General features: G+C 35.1%; 1 protein-coding gene across 2 annotated transcripts in view; it reads left to right on the forward strand.

Moving 5' to 3' along the window:
- EYS (EGF-like photoreceptor maintenance factor) overlaps positions 1 to 22,363 on the forward strand; it is a 1,566,128-nt gene that overhangs the window by 581,728 nt on the left and 962,037 nt on the right. For both annotated transcript variants that reach the window (XM_078055169.1, XM_078055170.1), the window contains exons 18-19: positions 15,261 to 15,432; positions 16,369 to 16,447. In XM_078055169.1, the coding sequence (XP_077911295.1) occupies positions 15,261 to 15,432; positions 16,369 to 16,447 (251 nt within the window). The remainder of the gene's footprint in view (positions 1 to 15,260; positions 15,433 to 16,368; positions 16,448 to 22,363) is intronic.

Here is a 22,363-nt window from a genome sequence, read left to right on the forward strand (position 1 = left end):
AGCCAGCTCACACTGGCTTATGAATGCTGATTATTAAATTTTTATGGACTTTGTGAGCTGGTTGACATAATTTTGCTACATTGAAATTCAAAAAGATGGGATGATTTGCACAGGGGGAATTAGATAGTGTTATAAATAAGACCTCGCCCCCTCATAGTTTTTTCTTCCAAGAGCAAGTTGTTAAACATTTACCAGAACACCATTGTATCTTTACACCTTTAAACGCTTTGATTCCTACATAACATACATTGGACCACTCATTTTAAATCAGAAGACATCACTTCGAAGCTTGCTTTTACGACTGTTTCATATAGGACAGAGTCACTGAGCAGTACAACTCAGTGTGCCTCATCTATTTCCTGTGGATAACATCAACGTGACAGCTTGGGTAAGGAATAAATCAAATGAACACATGAAAATTTATTTGTAAATCATAAACTGCCACAAAGAAATAAAGTGCTATGATTATCACCTAACATTTCATTTTAACTGGATTTTTAAATTAAATATTTTAGAGACACATTATGGTTTTTAAAATGCCAGTCCAGAAACAATACTGTTCTACCAAACTATGAATCAATGTGCAGCTCATAAGCCATTTCTTATCCCTTTTGTGTAAGTAAAATGTTATGCTGTTGATTTAAGGATTAAAACAAGCACTTCAGTCAAAGTTCTTTTAAATTTTGGAAAATTAAATCTGAAAGCAGTGAGTTCACTAGATATTTTTTATCATGGATTTTTAGTTTTATGATGAAATTGACTTAGTTTTAAAGTGTACTTCCTACCTAAGTAAATTGTGGGATTAGACAGAGAACAGTGGCAATAATATTAATTAGAAGATTTTTTATTTTTCCCATGAAGCTTTGTATTAAGAATAATAGCAACTTGAGATGAATTTACTATGAAGCTACTTGATTTAAACTTTAGGGACTTTCACTTAGAAGTGGTTCTCCTACGGTTTTGTGCCTGATTTCATATTTGTGATTTTGCATTTTTATTATTAAAGAAGGGTCCCCAAATTTTATAAGCCACAGGGGGTTTTTGGGTTCTAATTAGGAAAATTTATTTTCTACTCTATCTTGCTCCACAGCTTGGGCTGAGGGACTGGTCGGGCTGCCTTGTTTTCCCAAAGGGTTTCTCTTTGATGTGTTCGATTGACTCACAGAACCTCAATCAGTCTTGATGTCAGAATGTCTCTGTGCATAACCTGGAGGGGGTAGGGGGTAAACAAAATCTTTAAATTTCATCAAGACCATGGATTTCGGGGCCCATTCAAATGAAGAATAAAACCTATGAGCTTTTCATTGATCTCCTTGGTGGAGTTCCTGGTGGAGTTGTCAGAAATGAGAGAAACATGCATCGCAAAATGTCACACATTTTGTTGAAAGCTCCAGGACTCTGTAAGTGCTTCCATTTGTCAGCTGCCAGTCGTGTAATTGTAGGTCTTTTAATCTTACTTTCTTTTGAATTATTAAAGAAAGATTTCAAGTGCTCAAGATGTCTTTCCCCATATAGAAGTATAATTTGAGCTACTAAAGGCCATTAAAGACTGGTTCTCTTCTGACCGTTACCAAATACAAAAAATTATAATCCACCGAGATTCAACAAAATTTAACTAAATGTCATTTCACTTATATGAGGTGCTTTTTAAAATGCATTTACATTTATGATAGTTATCTTCAGAGGTCATGATAAAATGATGCAGTGATCAGTTTGATATAAATACACCCTAAAGTTTATGGGCCACAAGTCATCCCTTACTTATTAGAGTTAAAGTCAGGATAGTCACAGTAGAGAGGCTGGAGCAGTCAAGAAAGGTGAGCCACACTGGGTGGCTAGTTACATGGACATTTCAATATTTTGACACTGGTCATGTCGGCATGTCCCACTGGATATCAGTCTTGTTTATCTAGAATGAAATCATCCTGTATTCAAATTTTAAGCATATCAAAATATTCTTTCTTAGTTATTTTTATTAAATGTAAACACAAGTAGCCTAAAATAGAAATCTTTTTACAAAATCACTTTTTTCTTCAAACTTTTTTTTTTAAGATTTTATTTACTTATTTGACAGAGAGAGAGAGAGAGAATGACAAGTAGGCAGAGCAGGAGGGAGAGGGAGAAGAAGACTCCCCACTGAGCAGGGAGCCCGATGTGGGGCTCGATCCCAGGACCCTGGGATCATGACCTGAGCCGAAGGAAGATGCTTAATGGACTGAGCCACTTAGGCACCCCTCCAAACTTCTTTTTTATGGCTATTTATAATATTCAATCTTGTCTACTGAGGTACTTTCTTTGTTACGTAAAGATTTCAATACACATATAAGATGTAATAAAATTATGATGTTGAAGATGGCTAAATAAGGTATGCATAATCAGAAACAAAGAGTTGTATGCATTTATCTTTATATATAAAAGCCATAAAATTAACCCTAATGATCTCAATCCTTAGACTTATGAGTTGGAAGGTGGAGTGCAACAGTCTGACTGCTGAAATTCAACAGCACACACTAACTGCATATAGGGTATTCTGGGCACTCATTCAGATTTAGTCTAGAAAACTCATTCCTAAAGTGTGTCCTCCAAGGTATTTCCAAAGCACTAACTTTGTGCGGGCACATTTAATCCTCACCATAGTCCTAAATGGTATGAAGTAGAAATTACTACTTTGTATATTGCTAACCAAAGTCTGTTTATTTTAACTGTACCAGAACCTGTTAAGTAAGTGATACTTTAAAGAATGAGTTATTTTCTGCATGACCTTAGCAAGGGACCAAATAATTTCTCTGAAATAAAATCCTCTGAATATATTAGCATTAGTGTGAGTCAATAAATTATAACCTGCATTTTAATACATGTGTGAATCTCATAAGTTCTGACAATATTTTAATATGTTAATTTCAGTCAACACTTGAAATAATAAGTGATTATCTATACATTAAAACAGGACTCTGACCCATCTTTCTCTGTTACAAATATTAACACTTCCTCTTATCTGGTACCTTCCACTTTTAATCCATCCTCATAAGCCTGATTGCACAGACACATACACTGTACACCTTCACCTTGAACAACTCACTTTTCCAAAGCTCTCAACATATTTGCCTAATTAAACACATGCCTCATTTCACATGCCTTTCTTCGCTTCTTCATTTGGTATGATCTAAAAAACAGTAAAGGAGCAACATATATGAATTGGAATATTGTTTTTGCTTGTCTTAGCAATTCTGTGAAGGGTACTTTGAATCTCCTCTCCAAAAGTTCCTTCTAATGGCATAGTAATCGTTTTTATGACTTTTCCAATGAACTATGAAGTACTCTAATGTCAAGCCACATTCCTGTGGTAATGAAGTCTAAGAGAGAGAAGTCTTCATTTAATCCTGGACTGATATTGAAGAGTTGCCCCGTTCTTTTCATAAAAGGGGTATGAAAAGATGAGGAGAGATAAAATTCAAATGAGCATCATTATCATTATCATCATCATCATCATTTTTATCATCAAATATTTATTGGTACTTGTCCTTTGCCCAGAGCTCAAAGGACTATTATAATGAATTTTAAAAGCCTTTGTCCAATCTTGGGATATTTATAGATAAAAAATAAAGCATCAGGAAAAGTTTTGGGGAGAACTTTTGAAAATAAACATGGGTTATACAATGTCCCCATAAAAATCTTTCCAAACAATGAGAACATTTAGCAAAATGATTGTTAACTAAATGCTTAATCCATGCTTGTTTAATCCAATGCCTAATATATTCAGCACTTTTATACAGCAGTTCAACATATAGTCCTGTAGGGCATCTCTTGAGATCAACGTATATAATCTAGTTATACTTGTTTTATGGCATTTGAAATGAAAATTCAAACTTTAAATCAAGATTTTATTTTTGCATTAGTGATATGTATTTTGCTAATAAGTATAATTTATTTACCTTTAGTACTTTTTTATTATTTCTAACCAAATACTGAAAAGAACTCCTAGGAAAATGTTCATTTCCTGGAAAATTTTTCATAGGTCAGGCTTCCCAAAAGAGAAACTGAGGCTTGCATGCAGGGAACTTCTTGAGGATGCTTTCAACAGCAATGCCTGTAAGGGAGAAACAGAAGTAGCACTGGGAAAGGAAGATGCTGAACCAAGATGTGGTTCTAACAGAAGCCTCAGTTAGTCACTCAGGGCATGCTGAAGCATCCTTCAGAGCTGAGCCAAATTGAGTCACTCTCATACACCACACAGCAACCAATGAGGGGGCTGAAACTTGAGCAAGGCAGTTTCCTTTAGCCAAAGAAAATTCAATTCATGGGGAAGAATCCACTTCCAAACTGTTGGCAGAAAACACCTCCAGCAGCTGGAGAAATGAGATCCTCTATTCTGAACAAGGATCTGGGATGCTCATCACTTCATATACCACAGTCAACCCCAACTGCTTTCAAAAATAAGTACACTTCGTCTAAAAACGCTCCCCCTAAGTTCTGATTTGTCTCTTGTTCTGAGTAAAAACAAGAGGGTATTACTGGGAACAACTATAACTTCTGTCCTTGAAGCAGTTCTTGATACTATAGCTGATACTCATCTTCCTGTTCTCCTGTGCAATTTCTATTACCCTCCTTCTTATTTGCTAAAATATGCTAGTTAGTGGACTACCTAGTGAAGTAAACTAGAATGTTATGCCTAAGAGTTCTGATTTTTAGTAAGGCTGCGGCTGCTGTGTTTTGTCTATTTCCTGACAACATTGGGCAAAGAAGTACCAACATATGTCTCAGTAGGTCAGCTTGATGCCACCTGTTTTCACCCTTGCCCCTATTTCATAACAGCACCATATACATCCTGACAGTCTCCACCGATAACTTCTGTAAGGATAATGACTTCTTTCTTTGCCTGATTATCTCTTGGCACAAAGAGACCAAAGTGACTGGATGGAAACCACAGCATTAAAAAAGGAACTCTTGTAGTATCCTTTGGTATTCCCTCCCCTAGGAATCAGGACCTGTAGATGATGGAGCCTGTATTTTCAGGAATGCAAAGCACAATTTCCCAGTGGTTCACAGAGAGTGATGGTATGTGATCCTACTCTTACTTTTACCCTTGATTCCCAATTTCATGTATATAGTTAATTTGGGACATAACATCATGATCATTGATTATGAGTGTGTAATGCATCCTTACCCATCCCCGTAAGCTCTCATCTCCAAGCTAACACCTAGCAGTTTTGGGATGGTGTAATGTATTATAGAGCCATTGGATTTCATGGTTAGATGATCATCACTATGCTTTTATGTAAAGTAGATTCCTTGGTGCACTGAGATTTTAGGAGAAATTTAATATTGGTGGATCACCACTAAATAAGCCCTTGAGTAGTAATGCTGGTTAAATATCTGTTGGCAGGAGAGACAAGGAAGATATACCCATATCTGAAATATGTATCAATTCTAGTCAAATGAATCATGTAATTCCAGTAAAATCTGCTGACTACCAAGTGGCTGATAGCTTTGATCTCTATTCCTAGTAGATTGGGTATTTAGGGAAAGCAAAAACTCTATCAGTCTTGGAACATGAGCATCCATACATGGGGCCCATGCATAGATTCTGTATCTATCCTCTACTCTGTTCATGCCTATTATGATTGCTGAAGACAAAATATGACTGATGTTAGTTGACCAAGTTCTTTCTATGTGGTTATCTAGTGCATCTTCTGTTGTAGCTATCCTATGGTGGGTGTTGAGATGCATTGCTAATACCTTCACACTTCATGCTAACTCCCATTAATCCATATATATGCCTCTTTTCAGATTTTTTGACTCAGATTGTCTTATTCTTTTCCTTCTAGTCCAATGATAAACCAACCAGGTTATTTGCCACCACTTATGAGTCCAGGTATATTCTTACCTTGGCCTACTTCTATTTCTATCCAAAGACAATCTTCTGACTGAAAGTGTGCCTATTGGAAGGATTTTCCTTTAACTTTATCTTTGTAGAAAACCTCTGAGTGAGGCTATAGGAAAGTTGCCGTCCATTTTCAGTTCATATCTATAAACCAAGTGAACCCATCCATGAACCATGCTCATGTTTGTTCCTTGTTCTTCAGATGGTAATAAGGGAGGGCTTCTTTCTAATACAGCCATAGTGTGAATTGAGGGAGAGCTGCTGTTGCAACAGTAGCCCATAACATAGGAGTGCAAATTACACATGATCTCTGGTCTACTCACATTCGATCCCTGATGTACCGTAGACCGCTGCTGCTCATACCCAGTGCATAAGATTTGTTCATGATAGGAAACTCTGGCTGTGTGGATATTTGATGTCCCATAGTCATGTGTTTTATATCTACCAGGATCCAGAAGTATGCCAGGAACATTTTTCTTTTTTTTTTTATATATTTTTTTAAAGATTTTATTTATTTATTTGAGAGAGAGAGAATGAGAGAGAGCACATGCGAGGGGGGAGGGTCAGAGGGAGAAGCAGACTCCCTGCCGAGCAGGGAGCCCGATGCGGGACTCGATCCAGGGACTCCAGGATCATGACCTGAGCCGAAGGCAGTCGCTTAACCAACTGAGCCACCCAGGCGCCCCAAGGAACATTTTTCCAAGTTCAGGATAATTCTCTGCTACATACGCTTAGCCTGGGGTTTATGATTATCTTCCTCTATATTCCCCACATTGTATATTTTTCATTGCAGGCATCTCTAATAACATAGAGACTACTGAGATGCATGACCCAAGCAACAAGATAGCATGTGCTACAGAGTTCAGTTAATTTAGTAAAATTATTGTATGTTAATCTATTCAAATATATCTTCTGCCATATTTTTTTTCCCTTATCCTTTCCCTTTTACTTTTAAAATGCCAATTTACAAGTAAGTGACAGTCCTTGATACCAATCCACATCTTTTAGATGCTCTCTTCTGTTTTCTTACTCTTTTTTTTATCTCTGGGTGTTTTAAGTTGAATAATTTCTACTGACTTGTTTTCAGGTTCAGTGGTTGTTTGCTCAGCTAAGCCTAGCCCACTGATAAGCTCATTAAAGGAATTTTTGATCTATAAGTATTATTTTTTAGCACTTTCATTTGAATATTTTTAATAACTTCTTTCTTTTGATAATCCTCATTGATTAATTCATATGTTCAAACACTCAACTGTTTTTACATGTTAGTTGTATCTTATACTTCCTCTCTGATAGTTTCAACCTCTGTTTCATTTTTTATCTCATTCCATTGATAATTTGTGGGTTTTTTTTTTTTTTTTTTGCTTTTCTTGATGTTCTCATAATTTCTATGAGTTTCTCATATTTTTTTTAAACTTATTTACTTTTAAACAATAAAACTGCATGTTTTCCTAGATTATTCCTAAAAGAATGGCATTTGCTGGACTGCCTAACTGGAAACATTTTAGGATAGTTGATCCATTTTTTTAATTTAAATATTGTTGATAATAAAATATCTTGTTATAAAATTCTCATTTTGGTCTGAAAAATGAAATGAAATGAAAAATTATTCCATTATTGTACTTTGTAATTCAAAATGGTTAGAAGTGTGCATCTGAATTTTCAAAGTCATTGATTCCTAAGTCCATTATTTATGTGATTATTGTGTGCCTGCATTAATTTATTAGGTCATTCATATGTATCATCTTATATAGTAAGTTGTAATCATTTTCAAAATGTCATAATTTGGATGTTTTCGACATTAGGTAAGCAGACTATTTGATCTTTGACAACCTGAGAAATTTTGTATTTGGCATTTTGTATGAAGTGAAAATAAATATGATCTCTGTCCTCAATCATCAAGTATGGAAGATATAACAGTAATTCAAATAAATATACTTTAAGGATAATCTGATAAAAGTTATTAGCTAATTTTTATTTGGAAATACTAAAGGGAATTTTAAAAAATGAGTTAGAATTTTAGTAGGACCTGGGTAAAATCAGACTTCAAATAAGCAAAGGCAGAGAAATAACCTTCCAGATAGAACTATCAGGAGTAAACATAGATATAGGAAAATATAATATTAATTCTAATCTAGTTTGATGAAAGCAGTGATTCTCACATTTACCTGTGCTTTGGAAACATCTGGAGAGATGTTTTTAAAAATATAGCTTGTCAGGCATACTCCCCAGAGATTCAAATTTGGGAATTTATATATATTTTTTAAACCCCACAGGTAATTCTATTAGTCAGGTTTCTAAACTTGGGGACTAGAGTAGTTGGTAATATCAGAGGAATGGTAAGAAAGGCAAGATTGACCTAGAGGATTTAGTTTAAGGCTAAGAAGACTACATTTATTTCAGGAGACAGTAAAGGGACCATAAAATATTTTGTTAGGATAACAGATATGAAATGAAGAGGATTAGGAATCAGAAAAGTCATTTTGGAAAACCTGTCCAACATGTAAGCCTGACCAGGGGGAGAAAATTGGGTGAAGAGGTCTTGGAGAGAAAGTAAGAGAAGGAACATAGACTAGAGAAAAGTTTGTTAGATAGATGATAGATAGATGATGATAGATGGATAGGTAGATAGATGGATAGATAGATAGATGATAGATGATTGATAAATGATAGATGATAGAGCTATGTTTATTTGCACATATTATTTCTGTTATAACATTGTTGATGCATGTAAATAATTTACTGATCACACTTCTCAGTTCATATAATTTAGTGGCTTATTTTTAAAAAGAATTCATTAATTTCTACTGTGAAGATGTTCGATACAGAGACACATGTTGAAGCAGTCTGGTAAAGAAGGTTTTGACATGGCAGAGGCCTGAAAAGTGCCCCAAATTCCACAAGTAATCATTTACTCTGCTTAGAAAAGGAGTTGCCTATGCTATTAATGAAATCAAGGACTCTTAATGTTAGAATTACAAACTGAAAACATTCCAAATGTAAACTTGTATGTTGTGGATATGTTTGCCAAAAAAAAAAAAAAAAAAAAAACATTTCTGTCCGAAGAAACAGATAGATAGATAGATAGATAGATAGATAGATAGATAGATAGATAGATAGATAATGTGAGTTGTATGTTAAAAGCACTTAAACTTCACTAGGCAGATTTGTGGCATGAGTTTTTATAAATGATTTTAAGTAAGATTTAGTGTGTTCACAAATAAGCAAATCTTTAGCTAGAACTATATGGGAACTATTACATCTGAAAGTTTATTCCTTTTAAAAATATTTTTCAGGAAATAAAATTACTTTAAAGCTGAAGTCTCTGGCACAGAGGACAGAATTTTTTTTGCTTACCCGACTGAGCCACCCAGGTGCCCCTATTTATAACTTTTTATAACCACTAAATCAGTTCTGTGCTTTCCAGCTTTTAAAAAGAGATAAAATAGTCTAAATATTAAGTCCGGAAATATTTTTAACTGAAAAGAACAGATTAAGAATCAACCTGTGATCCCAAGAAAAAGAAAGAAATAAAATCCTATAAAATTCTTATTTTTTATTAATATAAAAACAATGCAATCTTTTGGTCTCTTTAGTGATTGATATGTTGATATTTAGTAACTATGGAATTATTATTCCAAGAGATTTTGTGGTTTTGTAAGCCTCAAAGCAAGCAGCAAGATAGCAGAAAAGAAAATAGGTTAGAGGGGCGCCTGGGTGGCACAGTCGTTAAGCGTCTGCCTTCGGCTCAGGTCATGATCCCAGGGTCCTGGGATCGAGCCCCACATCCCGCTCCCTGCTAGGTGGGGAGACTGCTTCTCCCTCTCCCACCCCCTCTGCTTGTGTTCCCTCTCTCGCTGTCTCTCTCTGTCAAATAAATAAATAAAATTTAAAAAAAAAGAAAATAGGTTAGATATAGCAAAAAGTAAAAATAAATAAATAAAAATTGTCATGTTTCTTTTCTTGTCAATGAAACCCACAATGTTCATCATTAAATTATTTGGAAAATATTTGTTACACTGTGATGGAGGTATGTACCAGGCCAATGAGAACTAACTATGGAAGGAGTCCAGAACTATGATCGACACAAAATAGATGCTCAATGAATGTGTGTTGGATACATTGATGAGTAGTAAGAAGTATCTGGTGTATAAGGCAAGGTAGGCAAAGAACTAAGACTGAGATTTGAACAAGCCTTGGTAATGTCTAACAAATACTAAATGTTATTTCTTTTTGATTTTCTTGGATTCATGGAGACAATGTCAAAGCATTCATATTTGAATCCTATAAAGAAGATAAATGAACATGTTGTTATAATAATAAATTATTATAAATATCACTTTTCATCTTCTCCATGCTGCTAGAAATGCATATATACTCTCTGTAAGTCTCTCAACTATGCTACAATGTAGATATCTTGATCCATATTATACAGATGAGTAATTTAAAGTTTGGATGGGTTGGTAATTATGGTTTTGTTGCATTTTTTTGTTGTTGTTGTTATTTTTCATTTCTGGAACATAATAATGGTTTTCCATTTATGGCAGAATATACAATTTCTATTTTTCAGATTTATTATGGTATAATTGACAAAATTGTAAGATATTTAAAGTGCACAACATGATGATTTGTTGCATGTATACATTACAAAAGGATTCCTCCCATCTAGTTAATTAACACCTCAGAATTTTTATCTTTTTAAGAGAATATTTAAGTTCTATTTCTTAACATATTTCAAATTGTACAATACAATGTTATCAACCATTCACCATGTTATTATACATTAGGTCCTGAGAACTTACTCATCTTACAGATGAAAGTTTGTGAGATTTCACCAACCTCTCTTTATTTCCTCCACTTCCAGCCCCTGGCAACAACTTTTCTTCTCTGTTTGTATGGGCTTGACTTTTTTTTTTTTTTTTTTTAAGATTCCACATAGAAGTGATAGCATGCAGTGTTTGTCTTTCTCTGTCTGACTTATCTCAGCTTAATGCCCTCAAAGTTCATGTTGTCACAAACAACTGTATTTCCTTCTTTCTCAGGGCTGGTAATTATGTATGGGAGATCATTTTGAACCAAAGTCTAACACTGTCCACACCTTTATTACTTTTTCACTTGTCATGAGAAAGCTTCTCTGTTTGGAGGTGGGGGAAAAATAGAGATTCCATTAAATAATTCCCCTTGAGTGTACAGATTAGATATGGTTTTCAGGCACACACCTCAGAGGGATCACTTCATTCCAGATCTGATTCTCACCATTGCAAGGACAGACAGTTTCCCCAGATTCTCAAGAACTGTTTTGTTCTTGCTTGGGAAGAGGCAGAGACTTCTGAGGAAAACCAAAAACAAAAATGATGTGTAAAGCAAAATACAAACACACACATACACACACCACAGTGATCTGAAGGAATGAAGCATTGAACTAGACAAACAAAATTCATGTCCAAAGAAAAAAAAAGATAAATGAGCAAATTTTTACTTGTTATAGGAGAAAAACATTAAAATCAGGATAAGGGTGATTGTGATTGAGGAAGAGGATGCAGTTTTAACTACTGTAGTCAAATGGGCCTCATTGAAAAAATGGCATTTGAATAAACGCCTGAAGAAAGAGAAGGGATGAATTGTGTGAGGTCTAGGAAAAGAGAGTGCTAGGAAGAGGAACAAAGTTTTTGAGGAAGCACAAGGTCAATGTAACTACAGCAGAGTAGTCAAGGGTAAGGATAGAATAAGATGAAGTTAAAAAGGTAAAAAGAGGACATGGCTCATATGGTACTGAAGGATTATGGTGTTAAAAATGAAAAAAAAAAAATGGTTTACAAGGACAAGAATATCCAATTCAGTTGATCATTACATTCTTAGTCTCTCTAGAGGTTACTTAGGAAGTCAAATTATGACTACAGTTTACTTAATGGATACAACAGTAGGGGATTAAAAGGCTCCTAAGGTAGTGTTGATGATGTTGATGAAGATTTTTATTTATTTTTGACAGAGAGAGAAATAGCGAGAGAGGGGACACAAGCAGGGGGAGTGGGAGAGGGAGAAGCAGGCTTCCCGCTGAGCAGGGAGCCCAATGCAGGGCTCGATCCCAGGACCCTGGGATCATGACCCAAGCCGAAGGCAGACTCTAAATGAATGAGCCACCCAGTCGCCCTGGACTAGTCATTTTAAATACATAGTTTTACTTTATCATCTCAGCAAAACTGTGATGTCCTAATAATAACACTCATTTACAAATGAGAGTAGATGATGAATGTGTCTTTACTAAATATTATTATTGTCACAAATATCTGCTCTTTCCTGGTGGAAGATCACTCATCCCCATCCCATTTATGATAGGCTTGGTCATGTGACTTGGATCAGCAAATGAAATGTAGGTTAGAGATTTAAGAACCAGTATGCTTGCCAAGCACCCTTTCCCCTGTCCCACGATGATGACAGTGTCCCAGGTAGAGGATGTCCCATTAACCTGGGCCCCAGAGTGAAGAGAGTAAAAAGTGGATCTATAGTTCACCTTGGTCATGGAGTATGAGTGAGAAATATACCTGTGTGACATGAACCACTGAGATTAGGAAAGGGGCTGCTTTTTTGTTTTTATTATTAATAGTCTAAAGTGCACTATTATGATTGTTCAATCCATATTCTAAACGTAAATTTTGATGGCCCTTTTAAATACGGTGTGGATTTGACCAATTTACATGCATTATTTTTATAGCATCATTAATATCTAAAGTTCTATTTAGATAATAACATTTATGGTAAAAAAAAAAAAGTAACCATTACATAATAGAATTTTGACTTGAAAACTGACAGTCTACAAAGAGAATTTCCAAAAATACTTTTTGCATTTGAAGCCTCATTTGCAATAAATCACAGACTCCCAGTGTGCCTGCTCTAAATAACATTCACTTGAATAGATAGTTCTACAAATGATATGAAAATTAGTTATGATATCACTTTGTAAAATGGCTTCCTATCTGCTAGTAGCCTTGTCCTCCCTAGCTTTTTGGCTGGTATGCAAACAAATGCTGCAATAGGACCTAACCCACACAGAAGGTACTCTTTCAAACTGTTTATCTGAATTTTCACCATGACCATTGAAGCTTTCTTGATCCTGTTTCTCAGATATAGACTCAATTACTTCCATTTCTTAAATGCCCAAAGCACTCAGTTTGCTCTCTCATTAGGACAGACACCATACAGACACTACATTAAGATGTAGTATGATGGTATCACATAGTGACTTAATAGCATGCCCTCTGCCATTTACTAGTCGTGAGATCTTGTGCTTTATTTTCTTATTCTATAAAATGGGGAGAGCAATTTCCATGTCAGAAAACTATTGTAAAGTTTAAATGAATTGATCTATATAAGTTCTCAACAGTACCTGGCACATAGTAAGGTCTCCAAGTATCAGGTATTATTAGTAACATTATTATTATTTTCTTGATCATAATAAACTTGTTTATTTTTTTTAATTTTTTTATTGTTATGTTAATCCCCATACATTACATCATTAGTTTTAGATATAGTGTTCCATGATTCATTGTTTGTGCATAAATAAACTTGTTTATAAGCTTCTCTTTATTTCCAACTAGCTTATTTATAACTATCTGTTTTAAGCATTATAATAGCTTCGTGTTTAGTAAGCTTATCCTTATTCTCAACTAAACATTATCTTCTTAGCTATAAGAGACATTTTTAATTGGAACTGTTAAAAGATATGGGGCGCCTGGGTGGCTCAGTCGTTAAGCGTCTGCCTTCGGCTCAGGTCATGATCCCAGAGTCCTGGGATCGAGCCCCGCATCGGGCTCCCTGCTCGGCGGGAAGCCTGCTTCTCCCTCTCCCACTCCCCCTGCTTGTGTTCTCTCTCTCACTGTCTCTCTCTCTCTCTGTCAAATAAATAAATAAAATTTAAAAAAAAAAAAAAAAAAAAAAAAGATAAACTGAGGCATATTAAAAATTTAAAGAGTTTACTTGCACAAAAATTGACTCAAATGGGGCAGCATCCAATCTAATACATAGAATGGAGCTCCAAGGAACTGTGCAAAATGACTTTTATAGCCTGAAGGGAGCAGGAACAAGGAAGTTATATTAGACAAAAAAGCGGGTTGGTTATTGCAATCATTAGGGGCTGGCGGGGGTCTATCAGGCCCACTACCTAACTAGTGCTGATCAGGTGATTCCTGACTGACTGGTTTAAGATTCCATTTCTGGAATCTAATTAAGTCTTGGCTTGGTGATGTGGGGCTTGCATAAGAGACTATTTTGGGTCTGTTGTCTTGTTTTTAACAGTATCTATTGTATTACTCAGCATAGCAATTTATGCACATATCATAGCAGCTGCGGAATAACCCACATGATTTGAATCCCAATCTGCTGTTATGGCCTGTGTGATTTGAAAACATTATTTAAACTCTCCAAACCTTTGTTTATTCACCAGTGAGTTAGAGTTAATGATATCTACCTCCAGGTTAGATGACCATTAACTAAGGCAATATATGTAAAGGCTTCAACACAAGGCCTGGCACACCAGTAAATGCTCAATTGATGGTAGCTAGATGTTCAGTACAGATGGGCACAATGACAGAGGGATTATTCTAACTATTTTTACCATGTCTCTCTACTTTTTCCTAATATCTCTCACATGTAAAACCTGAAATACAATCTAGCTTTCCGCTAAGCTTTGTTTAGGTTGTTCTCCAGATGTTTTCTATCTATAAATATTGCCTCTGACATCATGTTTCTGGATTAACAGAGTCACTCTCTTTTCTCGTTTTGTTTTGTTTTTCCTTGTTCTGTTTGGTTCCCCTAGTTGAGCACAGAGGTACTACATGGTAGGTGCTTAATAAATATTTAAAACTTGGCCTTTGAAAATACTAGGTATTTTGCCAAAATTAGGTTGCATTTAGAGATCTCAGTCAGCCCATTAATAGACTCACCAAGACCAAAGTTAGAAAAATTCAAACTCTTTCTTATCTCCTATAAGTGAGAAATATTTGACTGTCAAGAATCACTATTAAAAAAAAAACTATGAAAAAAATCTATGAATTAGTATTTACAGTGACAACTTGATATAATTCATTACTTCACTAACATTCTCAATTAGCAATTCCTCACAATAAAAACAAATTTCTTAAGTAGATTAAACTTGTACTTTGTTTTTCTCATTTACATTAAATTAGTAATAATTAGTAAATAACTATGAGAGTTCATAGACCTCTAAACATGTTTAACCTTGAAAATGTTTTCTTTTGCTACAATGTGTCAAATTACCTTTACGGGAAGGGAGTCTTGATTTCTTGGTGACGTTTACCATAATGAACAAACTTTGGAGTTTTACATTTAAATGGTCTCATGTTTTGTCTTGTCTCTTCTATCGTAGGCATTGACTGCGAAGTAAATGTAGATGAATGTCTATCAGAGCCCTGTCTCCATGATGGAACTTGTATCGACGGCATCAATCATTACGCCTGTGACTGCAAGAGTGGATTTTTCGGAACACACTGTGAAATAAATGCAAATGATTGCCTCTCAAATCCTTGTCTACATGAAAGGTAACTATTTTTATTTTTCTATTATTAAATCAGAAAGTAAATTTAACTCACAATATTTAAGACTTAATGTCAAGGGAAAGTTGATAAAGATAATTTTAATTATGCTCTTTCATAAAACGAGAGCTAAGTACAGTTAAGATGACAGATGCTGCCTGTTGTACTTAATGCAATGTACTGATACATTATCTCTGCCCTTCTTTTATTTCTGCTCATTAGCATAAAGTAATTTTCAATAAATGTGGATTAATTGGACTTTAATATACTTAAAGGTAACTGCTCAAAGTAACAGAAGTAGCAGGTAGGATGATGAGGCATTCTATTATTTGCTCTGTGAAGGGATAAGACCACATACTTAGCATTTAAAATGTCCCTAAGTAGACTGGCTCTCTCATTCCCATGTGCATGTAAGGTATTTTTTGACTCTCTTTATGGAATTGTATAATAGCTCTTCTGCTCGTGGATAGAATATTAGTTCATGCAAATTTAGACCCTGGGTATTTCTAGGAGATGCAGGTGGCAAAGAAGAATGGTTCATAGATGCACCAGCCTTCCTCTGCAGCATTATTTTTCTTTTCTAGTCTTGCCACTGACTTTGTAAGCAGGGGAGGGAGGATGAGTATGGGTAGCTCATTGCAGTGCAATTTGGCCATAGCTGACTTCAGTTCCCTACATAAACTCTAGACATACTTTTTATCTTTAGAACTGTTCTTTCTTTACATTGCCATGGGGAAGATGGCAAAAATTAAAATTGATCTGTTCTTTCAATCCAGTCACCTTGATGGATAAGAAGCCAGGAACAGACTCTGTCTTCTATTGCTCGTGGGAATGCAGGTTTTTTTTTACCTTAACTGGAAAAGAAAAACTTAAAATAGTGAAGCTTCTTTGAAATTGTGCTTTACTGTCTTACTTATTTAAAAATGTAATTCTGTGTTTCAGATGTATAGATCTCGTTAGTGAGTATCAATGTTCATGTGTTGCAGAATGGACCAGCTCAAGATGTGAGATCAAGATTAATGTAAGTTTCATAATTTTTATTAAATTTAAACTAATTTAAAAGAAAAGCCAAACTACTTGTTATAGGTTTCAGAGTCATTTCTTCAGTAATTATTGATGATTTAACTGCTCTCTCACCTTTCTTCTTTGGAATTTCTCAGTTACTCCAAACAGAACTAAAAATCATAGCTTCTTTTCATTTTTCCTCTTCTGTGTCTTGTTATCATCAATTTCTACAATCGGGAACCCTCATTAATTAAATCCTGGAAGTGGTTATTGTCAAAAGAAGGCTCAAAAGGCTTATGCTTTGCCATCTGCCTCCCCCTTTCTGGTCTGAAGACATACAGGTGTCTGTGGATGTCTAGGGATGAGAGTACATTAAATTGATCCAGATATCACAAGAACATAAATACTGGCTGTATGTGCCGAGAGGTGGGTACATGTAAAGAACACCAACACCTGTAATACTCTCAGGGTCTGTGTTCAAGTCTTCAGGAGTCTGTAATGTGATTGACTCATGGCATTTTATGTGGGATGCATGATTAGTTGAGAAATGATAGTTACCTGAAGTTTGAGACCATATTGGGTGGATGAGAATCTTGTGAGCCTTCCTGAATAATGGGACATTCTTCCAATCCTTCCTGTCTCACATGGTAAAGGAAGGAAGTGTTGGGACTAAAAAGAGCCTCTAATATTGTGAGACTATGGATATTTTATTTAAATCCTTTGTCTCTTTCCCTTGTCAGTAAAATAAAGCTACAATAATTCCCACATCACACAGACATTGGTGTGATAAAGCACATATGACATGATAGATATTCAGTAAATGGTCCTTTCATAGGGAGTGATGGGGTGGTTAAATGCATTAAGGAGAAACAGGATTGAGCCACTATCTTGCTACTTACTTGCTATGTGTTCTTGATTAAATTATTTATATTCTGAAATCATATTTTAGCTATTCAATGAGGGTAGTCATAGTAACACCCTCTTGAGTTGGCGTGAGGATTAAATTAGATAATGCATGTAAAACAATTAGCACATTTTCTGACACATTATTTTTTTAAACTTAATTATTTATTGATATTACATTGATTTGGTTCTAGATAGTGATGCCATAGTTGATGTGGAAAAGGAAGTGTCATAATTAATAAATAAATAAATCCATAAAGAATGGACAAGGCATCTATCTTGTTTGCAGTTATAATATTGCCTATGGCAATCTCTAAAACTATCTCTTGATAGTATAAATGTGGTATTCTTTTCAGAATTAGACATATAAGTAAATAAATATTTTCTTTTATATATAGATTTGTATATATTCATACACACATACATGCAATATTGTGAGAACAATTATTAAAATTCTACCTATATACTTCTAGATCTTTTCCATATATTTTTTTATTTTAACATAAAACTGGACTCATTATCCTCCTTATTAAGTGACTTTTTGTTTCACTTAGTGTATCTTAGGAACCACTGCATTTTAAACAAAGAGTCCTGACTCATTCCTTTTATTTTTTTTATGTCCGTTGAAGCATTTTATTTGCACGTATGTATTACATCCCTAGAAAAAGAATTGGATTTTCCCTCCTGTGTGTTTTCATCTTGCTTCTTCATGGTCTATGATGCCAGCTGATGTTGTCAGTACAATGAAACCAAAGGGATGGAAGCAGATTATTCTGCTATTTTTCTAGATCTTTGAGTTGCGCATCAAATCTGGGGCTGATCATTCCACACTTGTTTAACCTGTCCGTGAGGTTCACAAAAAATTTCCCAGCTCTTTGATTATCAATAATTTCAAATTCACCAAAGTAACCATGCTTCATCATCACAGTTAGAAACCAGACAATGACTTTGGAGTATGGCCTCCTAAGACCCTAGGGTTTTTCTCTCTTTTCAGGATCATTAATGCTCTTGAGAATATCTGCCAGGACATTTACGTGCACTACAATCATGAAAAGATTGTAGAAAGAGCCTGACTCATTCCTTTTAATAGCTACATTTTCCAAATAAGTGTTGAAGAACCTCACTTATTTAGGGGTACCTGGGTGGCTCAGTTGGTTAAGCATCTGCCTCTTGATTTTGGCTCAGTTCTTACTTTATAAGACTTGTAAATTGTGAGATTTTTGTATTTTTTGTATTTTTTATTAAGTTCAATTAGCCAAAATATAGTACATCATTAATTTTTGATGTAGTGTTTGGTGATTCATTAGTTGCGTATAACACCCAATGCTCATCAGATCACGTGCCCTCCTTAATACCTATCACCAGGAGAATGTTGAAAAAGAAAACCAAAGCTGGGGGCATCACAATGCCTGACTTCAAGCTATATTATGAAGCTGTGATAATCAAGACAGCATGGTACTGACATCAAAACAGACACACAGATCAATGGAACAGAATAAAGAGCCCAGAAAATGGACCCTCAACTCTATGGTCAACTAATCTTCAACAAAGCAGGAAAGAATATCCAATGGAAAAAAGACAGTCTCTTTAATAAATGGTGCTGGGAAATTTGGACAGCCACATGCAGAAGAATGAAAGTGGGCCATTCTCTTACACCATATTTTTTTATTTTTTGTATTTTTCTTTACTTTTTACTTTATGACACTGGGCTTTGCATCTCTCCTTAGAAAGTCTTTTCATGCAGCAATATTTAAATTATTTTCTTATATTCTCATCTACAATTTTAGGATTAATAACACTTTTAGTACTTTTAATCCACAGTGAATATATTACTATGATTGATAAAAAGTAGGGAAATGAATTTTCTAAGAATTTTTATCAAAGGCTCTGTCATTTCTCTATTAATTCAGGTTGCCTCATTTTTCATGCACTAAGTTCCTATATATGGGTTAGTTTAGGACTATCTGCTCTGTTCTTCCACTTTTTAAAATTTCATGCTGTCACCTATATTAATTATTACAGTTCAACAGAATTTTTTGTTAAGTGTTCTTTTCACTAATAAGTACACTCTAAATGTAAATTTGGTCATTCATTTTGCAAATATTGAATATTTTCTATCTATGAGAAACAGAAATAAAATAATTTTCAGAAATACCTCCTGCTCACCAGTTCTAATTAGAGATATCAATATAGATATAAATGTGTATGTTACTTAGCTAACCTATTTATTGTAACTTCCTCTGTTTTGCAATGCCCAAATAATAGTCTTTAAAGGCATTCATAGATCAATGTCTGAGTCTGTCTTTTTTTTTTAAGATTTTATTTATTTATTTGAGAGTGAGAGAGCACGAGCGGGGGGTAGGAGGGCAGAGGGAGAAGCAGACTCCCCACTGAGCAGGGAGCCTGACATGGGTCTCCATCCCAGGACCTCAAGATCACGACCTGAACCGAAGGCAGACGCTTAACTGATGCTTGAGCCCCTGAGTCTGTCTTTCTAGGTTAGAGACAAGAGCAGTGGAGAGCCATGGGCAGTCCTGATTGAAAAGAACACTCAGGTCAGTATGGGGCAGAGTGATAAATCTGATGTTCCTTGGCAAGTGAGAGAGCAAAGTTTATGTTAGGATTTGAGGGGGAAAACCACAAGCAAACTTGTTTTGTTTGTTTTTGTTTTGTTTTGTTTGTTTGTTTTTTAAAGATTTATTTATTTATTTGAGAGAGAGAGAGAGCAGGGGTAAGGATCAGGATAAAAGCAGACTCCCTGCTGAGTGTGGAGCCCAAATGGGGCTCCATCTCAGGACCCTGATATCGTGACCTGAACAGAAATCAAGAGTCAGATGCTTAACCAAATGAACCAATCAGTCACCCCTGTTTCTGTTTTTATTTTTGTCAATCTGAGAATTTGAGGCAAGCTTTAAAAAATTAGAATTAATGCTACAATAAAAACAAATGCATGATTGGGTATGGGACGGTTGTGGTTAGTGACAAATGTAATTAACTCTGGGTTGACACACAGACACACAGTCTCACTCACAGAAAAGAACAGAGAGTAGGGTGATATAAAAAGCAGATATTTCTCTTTATTTTGTTGGGACTGAGAAAGATAACTGTTATAAGGTAGCAGTGTTCTGTCTTGTTTTTGTTTTGTTTTGTTTTTAATACCAAATTATAAATACATAATAAAAGCACTAAAATGGGCAACAAGAAAATATGATTATAAAATAAAAGAATCAAGACATTGTCAGATGAAGGAAAGCTAAGCATTTATCATGAGCAGGTCTAATTTAAAAGAAGGACTAAAGGAAGTTATTTAAATAGAAATTATTAAAGAAAATAACTCTGTGTGTGTGTGTGTGTGTGTGTGTGTGTGTTTGAGTATGAGCCAAAAATTTTATAAGGGGCTTTTTATATAATAAGATTATTTACCTTTCCCCTACCATATACATTATGTACCTTGACTTTTTGTTGTTAATATTTAATTACTATGTAGTGGATTCTGACATTAAAAGGTTTACTGATATCTTTTCTAAAGGTTCTATGATTTGTGACAAGTTCAAAAGGGACTTACTCAAAAAGTTATTCTAGTATTTTTCTTATTTCCTTTTTATTTGCAATTAGATGATTGATCCATCACAATTCTTTTCATGGTAAAGTTTGAGTTAGAATTTCCAACCAAATGGTCAACTGTTTCCCACAACTCATTACAGAGAATATCTATGTTCTTCAGGTAAAAACATCTTTAAAATAAAGTAGATCTTGGGATGCCTGGGTGGGTCAGTCAGTTGGGCGTCTGCCTTGGGCTCGGGTCATGATCTCAGAGTCCTGGGATCAAGTCCCGTGTCGGGCTCCTCCCTTTGTCTGCTCTGCCTGCCGCTCCCCCTGCTTGTGCTCTCTCTCTCTGACAAATATGAATAGAAATCTTTAAAATAAAGTAGATCTCCTAAATGGGAATATTTGTCACACACACACAAGGTACCTTACTTTCTCATTTTATCACTGCAGATCATTCTACATTAACATGCATAGTTCTACTTTATTCTCATAACCCATTGTATGGAGGTACCATATTTATTAATCAGTACCCTCTCAATGGAGATTTATTTTAAGGGTATTGCTCTTAAAAATTATTTATATTAGATGAAGAAGTTTGAGTTAATATCACTTAATTTCATTGCAGGAAATACTTATTACTACTTTAACCCCCCCCCCCCCGTGTGTGTGTGTGTGTGTGTGTGTGTGTGTGTGTGTGTGTATTTCCTTTTGGTCTCCTTTCCCACTATATTTGTATGTTTATTGGGGATTTTTTCCTACTTACTTTTCCTACATATTTTCTCTATCTATTCCATCATTTTCTGTTTCATGAGTCTTGACTTTCCAAGTTAAAGGCAGATTTCTATTACCACTCATGCAAGAGTGAGCCCAAACCTGAATCAGAACAAACTGGTGGGAGAAAGTAGTGGCATTTCCTTTCCCAGCCTGTCTCGGCCACCAGCACCAACCCCATGTCCCTTAAAATGCTACAGATTCCTTAATAATATTTATTCAGAGTGCTATCAGTCATTTGCATTACTTGCCCATGCTTGATCCCTCGTTTTTCCAAGTTAGAGCACAATATACTACCGAGATTTTGAATATACACATTAGGTTTCTTCAGCAGTATTCCTTTGTTAACTTGAGGAAATGGTGTGCATTAAGGGTTAGCTTTTTCAATATGTTTAGTATTCTACATTACCTTTAAAGAATTTTGACATTCATTTCATAAATTTGGCATAGTGTCTAATTTCAGCCCTGATGTATTTTTCCTTCCTATATTTGATTCATTTGTGCATTTCAGGCTATTTCTAAGACAGTGGTTTTGCTTTCTTGTATTTCAGTTGCTTTCTTTCCTGGAAGTATTGTCAGACACATTTTCAATAGAGAAAAAATAATATTTACTGCAGAAATCCCAATCTGGGTATTTCGTAATCTTGTTTGATTTGTTGAAATAGCAAATTAAACGGTGCATTTTCTTTATATCAAAACACCGTAAGTC

This window comes from Halichoerus grypus, chromosome 9 (genome assembly GCF_964656455.1).
Source record: "Halichoerus grypus chromosome 9, mHalGry1.hap1.1, whole genome shotgun sequence".
NCBI classification, from domain to species: domain Eukaryota; kingdom Metazoa; phylum Chordata; class Mammalia; order Carnivora; family Phocidae; genus Halichoerus; species Halichoerus grypus.